Source organism: Gekko japonicus, unplaced genomic scaffold (assembly GCF_001447785.1).
Source record: "Gekko japonicus isolate JY-2015 unplaced genomic scaffold, Gekko_japonicus_V1.1 scaffold1178, whole genome shotgun sequence".
In the NCBI taxonomy this organism is placed as follows: domain Eukaryota; kingdom Metazoa; phylum Chordata; class Lepidosauria; order Squamata; family Gekkonidae; genus Gekko; species Gekko japonicus.
The window spans coordinates 322,131-333,994 of NW_015160247.1; the positions used below are offsets into that span (position 1 = coordinate 322,131).

Genomic DNA, 11,864 nt, shown 5'->3' on the forward strand with positions numbered 1-11,864 from the left:
AATGCAGCCTTTTATTTACACTTGGAGAATTTGTACTTTCATATCTACAGGGTCAAAGACTTCAGAAGATGCTTAACATTCACAAGAGTGAGACACACAGAGACATGAAACTGCCTTGAATTGAATCAGACCATTCATCCATCGAAGTCAGTAGTGCCCACTTAGACTTGCAGCAATTCTCCAGGGTTATAGCAGAGGTCTTTCATATCACCTACTATTCCATCTTTTAAAATGGAGGTGCCAGGGACTGAACGTGGGACCTTTTGCATGCCAAGCAGATGCTCTGCTACTGAGCTGCCACCTCTCCCCTATTTATGTCAAGTCCTGCAAAATCAGATTCATACAGTGCAATCCTATGGAGTTACTCCAGTCTAAGCCCACTGAGATCAATGGGGTTAGATTGGAGTAACTCTGCATAGGAGTCCACAGACAGACATTTAAGGTTATGGTTCTAAACCTACTCCCCAGAAGACAGTGGACCTACCTCCAAGTAAATTTTAGTATTACTATGGAAGCATTCAGCTTCAAAAGCTGCACAGTTCTCAGACTTCTTTTTTTTAGATATAATTTTTTTATTGTCTCCCAATATTGTTATTACATTACAGTTTAGTTCCAAATTTTTGATACTTCTTTTCCCCTATTTTATCCCTCCCCCCCTAAGGTGGCCACCATCATGTTATTCAAATTACATTTTCAACCACGAGCACATTCTTTCCAACTTTTCAAATATACCCCTGTTGGCTTCCCCTTTATAAACCCATTTAAAGTATACCGACCATTTCTTTTTTATCTCCTTCATTTTTACAGTCCATATCTTATCTTTCTTTAAACATTCCAATATGTCTGATTATATATATTCGTATAAATATTCGTTCCATTTTTCTAAAGTCCATTTTGAGTTCTCCTTCCAACCATATGCAATCACTGCATGCGCTGCTAATAACATTACTTTGAAAATATCCTGATTTTGTTTCTCAATTCTATGGTTTCCCAATACACCCATAAATAATAAATCTACATCTATATCCAGGTTGACTTTACATAGCGCTTCTATTTTTCCCCATATCTTTTCCCAAAAATCTGTCACCTTTGGGCATTCCCACCATAAGTGAGAGTACCACCCTTCTTTTGTGTTATAGTGCCAGCAATTAGGTTTCATCCCTTTTATCGTATATGCCAGTTGTACAGGGGTTCTGTACCACTTCCAGATTATCTTTCTTTCAAGTTCTCTATACTTTTCTAGCTTAATTTTATTCAAGTTCACCATTAACTTATTAACATCCTCAGTAGTAATTTTTTTTATTCCATTTGTTTTTAAGCTTCTACACATAAATTCGTTATCTTTCACCAATTCTAAATAAATCTTCCCTGTCAACCCTTTTTTTATTTCTTTCACATATAGTATTTGTTCCATATTATTATCTTCACTTTTAATAGCTTCTTTATACTTATCTTGTTTAATTAAAGAATATAATCCCATTGAATTTAACCAATATCTATTTCCTAGTTTTTGATTCAACTCCTGAGGCATTAATGGATTCCCATGGCTATTATACATATCCTTCACTCTTAATATTCCTTCCTCCTGCAGGTCTTCCCAGAATTTCGGATTCACCTCCTTCTCCCATATATACCTAAGTGGAGTCCATTTCGAAGTTTGTGGCATCAATACCTTTTCCCACCTCTTCCAAGCAAGCAAGGCTGTTTTCCTTGGTCCCTCTGCTTGTCTTATTTCTTTTCGTAAATCTCTAGAATAAATTCCATAACTTCCTGCTCCCTTATTTATCGCAGATTCCAATCTTACCCACTTGTCCTCTTTCCTCCATTCTAACTCCACCCATATTTTAAACTGAAATGCATCATAGTAAGCTTGTATACATGGTAACCCCCTTCTTCTAGCATCATGTATTTTATTTTATTGTTTTCTCCAGGAATTAAAGCTAGCATAATTATGTGAAGAGATAAATTCTGGTAGTTTTCTTGGTTTCTGCATTTGGAAAGCTTAAATCTCATCTGTTCTTAGACTTCCTTCTAGTGGGAAAGTGGAGGGGGGAGATGAAGGGCACTTGTGCCTCCAGTAGTTAAAATCATTGTTTTCCTCCCCTGTTTCAGTCCACCTGTTTTTTCCTTTAAGGAAGCTTTAAAGCCATTATCCACCAATGAAGCGTTACCAGTGAGATTTGAATTACACAAGACTCAGGAAACCCAGAGTTTAAAGTTTCCACCATAATGTTTAACTTTGTCACCTGGAATACACGCATTACAATAGACTTTTCATGGCATTCTCCTCACATTATGGCCATTGCCCAAGTTTTTTTCCCCTGGTGCTGAGAGGATGACTTTAATCTCGTAAGCACTAAGGAAGCTATTTCAAGATCTCCCTGCACTTTCCATGCTTGTTCAAATATACTCACATTAAAAATACTGAAAAAAATCTCCAAGTTAGCAAACAACTTGGGAGTGAAATGTGCTTGTAAATTTCAAATATCTTCTGACTTTCAATGTCTGTATTTGATGTTCATCCTTGTACCACAGATGGAAGTGACTTCACTATAAAACCAGATTGTTCTTATGCTTATTTCTCAAGTCAAAAATAGGAATTCTACAAGCTGGAGAATCTTCCAGTGGGACTCGGCTAATAGAGGATCATGCCTTCCATCCACTGAGCATCATCATCCAGTCTGGCTTCTATTTTCTGTCAATAGTGCAGCATCTGAAAGCAGTTTTGTTACTATAAACACTATTATGTTTTTGTCTGCTATACAAGGGGACTGTTAGATAAGTGCTGGGGGAAAATCTAATTAACTAATGATCTTTATATTCTCAGAGAGAATACACTCTATTTTCCCCTGCTTCTCTGTCCCAGTAGCCTTAGGTACATCCTGAAACCTGTTTGCACCCACCAAGTAATCCTATCCTGTCTGGAAAACATCCTGTATTTTAAGTATCTAAAGGGTGCAGACTGGGGCTTTTCCATCATACCCCATGGGGGTGGGATGGGATATTAAACTTACAGCCTGATAAAGTCTTCTGGGGAACTCCAAACCTTGCATATCATTTTGGGATATTTTGGTTGGTCCTAGCAAAAAATATTATACAGCTTTTGGTTTAAGATTTTTTCTTCCTGTGGACCAATATAAAATTTTAAACAAAGGTGTTACAAACTTTGTCTATTTCTTTATGTAGCACAGCAGTCCTTTGTACCCTACCAGCATTTCATTCCAGGAAAGGTGTTACTGGTATCCCATGTTCTTGGGCAGTGATTTTGCTCTATTTCTTCATTTCTCACATTTCAGCCTCCTTCCCCGCCCTTATTCCAATTTTCCTTTTCAAAACCATAAAATCCCATGTTTTTCAAGAAACACTTTCATGTACCATGTAGAAGAAAAATATGCTCCATTTCCATGAAGGGAGGGGGGGACAAAAGTACTTAAAATGTACTATCCTGCTTACTACAGCCAGTATCGAGAGTGGAAGAGCCTCCTAATCCCACATGGTTCAAAGCTGTTCAAAAGTTTGTATAGTCGACCTCTGACACTGTGCACAGTTATCTATTATGACGAATATTTTTCAGACTCTCAAGATATTTGTCTTTGTACTCCCAAAACTGCAGAGACCTATTTGTGATTAAAGCAATGACCTTTAATCTGGGTGTTAATTAGATGCAGCAAAATTGGCAAGCAGAAGATAATCGTAATAATTTTAAGCATATGGAAATATAAAATACCTGCCATGGAACCGGCCATTAACCGATGTACATGTCCAGAAATGCCAAGGTTCTTCTTTATCATTTGAAAAAATATCAGTATTTCCAAGTGTAGGGAAAAAAACCCTTAACATACTAAGTAAACCTTAATGTGCAACTCAGCAAGAGTACAAACAATAGGTGAGCACTTTCATGTTAGGATTATAATCAATGGGTAAGAATGTGTCTGCAATAGCAGTTTTTCCAAAAATAAGATGGGCAAATGATCTCTCAGTCTACATTGGAGTGGTTTTCAGTCCGTATTGGCCACACACATGATTTCACAACAGTAAGAGAGATCTGGTCAGTACAGGCCACAAATTAGTAGAAGCAGTATATCTGCATCACCTGTAAGGTATATGTTCTGTAATTCATACCTTACTAGAATACATATTAAAATACAATTATATAAAAGGATAACTGTGCACCAATTACTTTAGGTTTCTTATATGAAAATGATCCCATGGAGAATTTCTGCTGATGGAAGAGGGAAGTAATTATCACTGATTTCCTCCTCCCACAGCAGATGTCCAAACCTCTCTGCATTCTGTTGGGGGAGGAGTCCTGTCCACCAAGAACACCACTTCTGGGCTGCAACAGGAGGGGGAAGTGAGAAAGTCATCCTCCGCAGGAGGAACTCCTGCCTGCGGAAACACTTGGCTGGATTTCAGCCAATGCCAAGATCCCAGTCCAAGAGGAAGATTGCAACTAGTTCACCAGGCAAACATTCTGAGAAACACGCAAGGCTGCTGCTGTAATACAGCAGCAAACCTGAGCCCAGAAGTACACCTAGACTGCAAACCTGCTCCTTCAAGAAGAATGTGATCCTGTCTAGGGCAGGTGATCTCATTGCCCCTTCTTTGCTGGAACCAGAAATTAGTAGCATTTCTGCCTTGCTGGCATTAACTCAGCCCAGAATTACTTTTGCTCAATCCCTATTAAAACAAAACAAAAACAAACTAACTAACTAGGCAGGCTTATGCAGGACAAATTCATGATGGGATGTTGGGAGCTCTCAGAACACATTTAGATGTGCTTTAGAATTTTGAAATTTCTTACAATACATTGATAGTACCCTCTCTGCCTCCTAAATGTAAAAATGGAATGCAACTGCGTATTTCAAAATACCCCTTTGGGGAAAAAACACATCATTAATTATACAGCATGCTCTGTCCATTCACAACTTTTAAATGACTCTGGATGGTGTTAGCCAAAAAGAGTAAAGACAGGTTGAGCTACCTCTTTATATTGACCAAATGCTGTAAACTGAATTGCACCATACGGAAAGATTCTAATCATCATTGCTCCATTTCCTCTGTAGAATCCCAGGTAACCCTCCTTTTTCGGGACAGCACACAATGTAGAAAGCACACCTGTCAGCAACAGAAGATCATATTAAAAAAATTACAGTAAACCAATGTTTACCCCAATTACTGATTCAGAGACAGTTTAAACCTGTGCAGATCAACTTTCTCATATATAATAAAAGAACAACATAAGAATAACATCAAGTTTGAAATTTTAGTGGTCTGAAAAAGGTGTTTGAGCCGTAAAGCTTGGGGGGTGGGAAGGTGCAGAACACTACAAAATACTGTTATTCCATAATTACATACACTGATGATGATGTTGTTGTTCAGTCGCACACTCGAGTCCGACTCTTTGCAACCCCATGGACCACATCACGCCAGGCCCTCCCATCTTCTGTTGTGCTCTGGAGTTTGCTTAATTTCATGTTCATTGCATCGATAACACTGTCTAACCATCTCATCCTTTGCTGTCCCTTTCTTCTGTTACCTTCAATCTTTCCCAGCATCAGGGTCTTCTCCAGTGAGTGCTCCCTTCTCATTTGGTGGCCAAACTATTTGAGCTTCAGCTTCAGTATCTGTCCTTCCAGGGAACAGTCAGGGTTGATTTCTTTTAGGATTGACTGATTCGATCTCCTAGCAGTCCAAGGGACTCTCAAGAGTCTTCTCCAGCACCATAATTCAAAAGAATCTATTATTTAGCTCTTGGCCTTCCTTATAGTCCAACTCTTGCAGCCAACATTTGGATTTCTCTTGCAGCCATACAGTACTACTGGGAATACCATTGCTTTGACCAACTGACATTATAAGCCTACAATATAGTCATAAAACTCCATGACTGATAAATAAGCACTCAGGATGATTAGGATGATGAACACGGGCCACTGTGACAATACTATCTCTCAAACCATGAAGAGAGAAGAGATTGGCTTTATCCCCCGCCCTTCACTCCAGAGTCTCAGAGCAGCTTACAATCTCCTTCCCTTCCTCTCCCCACAACAGACAGCCTGCGAGTTATGTGGGGCTGAGAGAGCTCTGAGAGAACTGCTCTTGAGAGATCAGCTCTCAGAGAACTTTGGCTGACCCAAGGTCACCCAGCAGCTGCATGTGGAGGAGTGGGAATCAAACCTGGCTTTCCAGATTAGAGTTTGTCACTTTTAATCACTATACCAAACTGGCTGTCCTGAATCGCTACCACAAAGGCTACTGAAATTGGCTAGTACACAGAAGGTCCAAAATTTACTATACCCAGCCAGTAGGTCATTTAGCAAAAGTTTGCATTCATCCTGCGGCACAAAGACATAAAACTGTCTATGGAAAAGGAACGAGAACTCGGTTTTAGAGATCAGAATGTCCCAACCTGGGAGGTGAAATGAAACTGACCCCCCATCATTTTTTTCTTCTTCAATTAAGCAGGAACTGCTTAAGTTCCTGAGGAACTCTGAGGAAGTTTTTCATATCTGATCTGATCAAGAACATTTCCGTTTGTAAAAGCAGCAAATTGCAAAAAAGTAATGGACAGAATCACATGTATCAGCCCAGAGCAGCGCACACAATGGCCTCATCCTGATGACTATACAGTTGTTACTCAAGAGAAGCGACCCCAAAGTTGAGACAAGTTCTTCATGTGATGATGATCACAGCCCTGCATGAAAAACATGAATTTGCTCTAAAAACAAACTCTAAATTCTGTGCTCAACAGCAAGATAATAAAAGTGCTCACCAGTGAGAGAATTTTACTGTCTTAGATTCAAGACAAATAATCACTCAGCTGTTCCCTCGTATGAAGAATAATGGGTTAGAGCAAACATGCCTATAGATCATCGGCAAGCAAATTCTTAATCTTAGGATGAAGAGAACTTGCAGGGCTGCTTTATGGCAAAAAAAGGTTGGAAAATATACTTGATAACTGTCCCCTGCAACTCAGGTATCTTGAGTGAATTTTTGGGAAGCCGACTCCACAGAAAGCAACCTCCCTGCTATTCATCAACAGGCATGCTCTCACAAAGCCCCTGCATTAGTCATCTGTTAGCTGGCTGGCAAACAATGAATGGGAGAACTTTTAAACTGATGCACCTTAATCCTTTTCTTAAGTTCTGGTGACAATGTTAATACAAGCTGAAGAAAACTCAAGAGCAAGTTGCTCTCCTCACAAATAGAATTATGTGACAAATTAGGCAAGTGCTCATGGGTAAGCTTACTTCTTTGAAAGTTGACTGTGCTACTCATATTGAAAGAACAGTATCAGGAATTAACCCATGAGCACTTGCTTACCCATGAGCACTTGCTTAATTTAACGCACAGCTTTTTGCAGATGTAAAAAATTACCCTCCACTCATTTGATATGAGAAGAGGCCACCGGCAGCACCACCTTAAGCAGAGTTATGCCCTTCTACGCCCAGTGACTTCAGTGGACTTGGAAGGACACAGAGGCTAAGGATGGCACTGTGAGGCACATAGTTCTCAACACCTGAAGACAATGGTTCTCGATCATAAGTAAATATGGAAATTCTTTAACGCACATCTGCAACATTATCAGTGGTAATGCAGCAAAGTTTGTTATGAGTTTAAGATCAAGATGACAAAAATGACAAGAAGTAAAAGAAGATGATGAATCTTGTGCGAAGATATCCCATAAGATGTTACAAAATAAAGAATGATTAAATTGTGCAAAAAAGGAGTAAGAAAGGGCTCGATAAATCCCAGGCCGCCACGGTGTCTAGAACTATCATTGCAGCACCCATGATTCAGCAATGATTTTATTTCAGTGTCTCTCGGCAATCTTCAGGACGGTACAAGTTTATCATTTCACAATGGAATGTTTTGTTGCATGATATAAAAATGCACATGTATCTTGTCACTGCTTATTTCTATGTTAAGTTTTGTTTTGTTGCATGTTATAAAAATGCACATGTATGCAAATTCTTGTCACTGCTTATTTCTATGTTAAGTTTATACCATTCAATGATGATAAAAAGCTGAAATGTTTGAAAAAGCCCTTTCCCTTCTCACCCATGGGTAGTTTTGTAGTTCTTCCAATTGGGAAATGTTGGAGAGCACCAAAAAAAGCCTGTTTTTTTGTTTGTTGGTGCTTTTGAAATTAGTGAAATGTGTTGTAAGATACTCAAAATACATAGTATGAAAAATTTGATGTAAGATGATCTACAGCATTAGATAGCAACTAGACAACAGAGTTATATATATACAAGTGGGTGTGTGACGAAGAGGACTCCTACGGGGAAATCTTGTTTCCCTCTCCCCTTGTTCCCTCTATCTTCTCCGGTTTGTATCCCCTGGGAAGTGCCTCCAGCCTCTCCCCTTTCCTTCTCTCCTGCCCACCTACCTGCCTACCTTCTTCTGTTTCTCCCCTTGGCAGCCTCTGGACCTCCCATTCGCCCAATCACTTTTTTCTGTTTCCCCTCCTCCATCTTCCACTTTCCCTTTTTACCTTTTCTGCTCTCTCCCCCAGCTTTACCTCCCCTCCCATTTTTTACCTTTTTTAGTCTGCCCCCCTTGCAATGATGGGTTTTACAATCCTTTACAATGTTGGTTGGGTGTTGCTTAGCAACCCCCCAAATGGCCAATTAGATCTCACAATATAGTCTTGCATGATCTCAGAGACATACTTTTCCTAAAGAAGCAGACATTCATTCTAGGATATTAGGGCTTTTTAACTACAATTTTCAACATTTATTTTCCTGCAAACCTAGGGCTTCCTCCAGGCTTTTAGGGGAGTTCACCCTGTCTCTCCCTGGTCCTTTACGACTAACACATCTACGGACTCCACAGCCCACTTCTTTGCATCTGAAGAAGTCAGCTCTAGCACACAAAAACCTTATGCTGGAATTAAATGTTAGTCTTTAAAGTGCCACAAGACTTTTGTTTATTTTTGTTGCAACGAACGAATGCAGCTTTTCTTTTCATTTCTTTTGCCATCAAGTCACAGCTGACATGGCAACCCTGTAGGGTTTTCAAGGCAAGCGACGTTCAGAGGTGATTTGCCATTGCCTGCCTCTGCATAGCAAACCCGGTATTCCTTGGAGCTCTCCCATCCAAATACTAGCCAGGGCCGACCCTGCCTAGCTTCCAAGATCTGATGAGACTGGGCTAGTCTGGGCTATCCAGATCAGTGTACACACCTACCACTCTGGAACTAAGTTTAGAGAAAATCCAAAAAGAGTAAGATCATCAAGAACATGAGATTTTGTGCCACGCAGACACAGTAGCATGACAATACAAGTGGACACAACAAATGTAAAGAGCCCACCAAGCTAAAGGAGGGGAAGTCTAATGAAAGCTCCCTGATATTCTGCTCCCTAGGAACCACCAAAACTCCCACACATACAAACAGAAAAGAAATCTAAGCCACTGAGTGCTGATGACAATGTGGAAGAAAGCAAGGTAGCAGAAAATTGAGGGAAATAGAATAGGAGCTACTAGGAGAAGAATCCATATTAATTCACTGATAATGACAAAAAACAGGAGGCGAGGAAGACAGAAGGTAAAGAATGGTGAAAGAAAGAAGAAAGTGGTCAAATAAAGGAATAGGCAACATTTGGTGGAGAAGAATAACATGCAATAATAAAACTCAGGAGTATATGGTAGTTGAAGTCATAAGGGACTTACTGGGTAGGTGTATGGTATGTGTGTATGGTAGTTGAAGTCATAAGGGACTTACTGGCAGTGTTCCCTCTAAGCTGAGTTAGTGTGAGCTAGCTCACAGTTTTTTAGCCTCCGGCTCACAGATTTTTGTCTCAGCTCAGGAAGGATGGCTCCAGAGCAAACTGATTTATGCAGTAGCCAAACCGGTCTCTCACAACTTTAATGCCAGTTCCTCACAGAGTAGAATTTTTGCTCACCGGACTCCACAGCTTACAGGGAGCATTGCTTACTGGGTAGGTGAATCAGAGCATAGATCACAGTCACCAGAACAGGCAACACCCCCTGGCTAAAGTGGAAATGGATCCTCTAAGAATTACAAACAGTGTCAAGGACTTTCCTCAAACAGCCTACACTGATATCTGCTGATAGCTACCCAGTGACAATCTACTTTCTACAGTCTTTGCTTTCATTCTGGGACAGATATAACCAACATGACAGAATCCATTTTTTAAAAAAATCCAAAGTTGAACATTCATCTCAAAAAACACCAGAGTATGAGACAATTTCATCTGAACATTCAATATGTAAAAAACAATTAACATTTTCATTTATCCTCTAGCATATTTCTGTCTCACTCTTCTTCCAAGGAGCTTGGGGTTGGCTAGCAACACTCCATTACCTCCATTTTATCCTAACAATAACTTTGAAAGATAAGTTAGGAGGAGAGAATGTAACCAAGCAAGCTTCTTGGCAGAGGGGGGATGTGAACTGAGGCTTCCCAGGTCCCAGTCCTCTAGCTCAAGGGTGCTCAACTCAAATACATGAGCAAGAATGGTCACTGCTTGCACACTTAATACCTACTAACAGTACGTACAAGAGGTCTGCGAACTAAGTAAAGGGAGAGGACTGGTTTCTCTCTGACCAGCCACTGTTTCCAATTAGCATGACAGCATTACATAATCTTATGCCGTATCTGTCCCTTTGTATAGGAGACTATGGGGCACCACTGGCGGGGAGCAGCTAGTGTCAATCAAAAAGACAGAGGGAGGAAAGAGAAAGTCCAAAAGAGGCTGGAGGGCAAATAAATGTTTATGGGTTAACTGTATTTTTCAAATAAGTTAATCTAAAAATATAGTAACATGAACCTCTTCAACCATAACTGTTGCTTTTTAAGCCACTTTTAGGAATGTTCTGAAGGCTTTCCCCCACTCAAGATTTAAAAATTTTCTGGAACTTCCGGTGGGTGGATTGGCGATGGCGGTCGCTCTCCTCAAAGCTCGAGGAGGCGACTAGCACACCTTCGGCTTGGAGGGGTACTACCTCAAGTGGCACTCCCACGGAACCCTTGCGGTGGGTTCCAAGCCAGAGGGCTTTTGAGGGTTAGCCTCTTCGACGGCTCGAAGCCGTGGAATAGAGGCTTCCCTCCGCCCTGATGGTCCAGCCAATGGGTGACCTATGGGTGTAAGCCAATCTGACCGGGACAAGCACAGGAGATCAAGCGGAATAGCGATGGAAGAGAGCGAGGTCAGAAGTGACCAACAATGAACGTGAGTGAGAGATAAATGGACTGTTTTTGTAAAGTGAAGCCCCACCCCCCGTGGAGAAAGCGGAGTGCAGGGAGGGACGCCTCCTGAGCGACTGAATAGATCAAAGAAGCGAAGGGGAGGAGAGGGGAGAGAAACAGCGTTACATCTTGAGAGACTTACTTGAGCTTGGATAGAGAAACGGCGAGTCTTTCGAGCTCTGAAACAGAGGTGTTGAATTGTAAACAAAGAGAGAACATGGCAGTTCCACGGACAGAGTCCAAAATCTGAAGAGGGAGCAGACGTCATGAAGACGTTAGCGGATATGCTGAAACCGGTATTGGAGCAGCTCGGTGGTATTAACCAGCAACTGGCCACACTAAACCAAAATTTCGCCTTGCAGCAGCGCCAGCTGGCAGAGACGGAGAAGAAAGTGGAGCAGGCAACTGAGAAGCTGGTAGAGATGGACACCGGAAACAAGAAGATGAGGAAAAGAGTGACAGAGGTGGAAATAAAACAAAAGCTGCAGGAAAACTGTTTACTACAGCTGCAAATGGAGAAAGCAAACATGACTCTCAGATTTCAGGGACTGCCTGAAAAGGAAAAAGAAGATTTGAAGAAGACTCTGGGAGAGATCATCGCTCCAGTAACAGGCTTATCAGCGGATGAAATAATAAAAGATATAGAGTC

The 11,864-nt window shown here is 40.8% G+C and overlaps 1 protein-coding gene across 1 annotated transcript in view; it reads right to left on the reverse strand.

Moving 5' to 3' along the window:
- Positions 1–11,864, reverse strand: part of SLC25A16 (solute carrier family 25 (mitochondrial carrier), member 16) — a 26,909-nt gene that overhangs the window by 9,802 nt on the left and 5,243 nt on the right. The window contains exons 3-4 of the mRNA XM_015413910.1: positions 4,985–5,118; positions 3,728–3,791 (exon numbers count right to left, since the gene is read on the reverse strand). Coding sequence (XP_015269396.1) covers positions 3,728–3,791; positions 4,985–5,118 — 198 coding nt within the window. The remainder of the gene's footprint in view (positions 1–3,727; positions 3,792–4,984; positions 5,119–11,864) is intronic.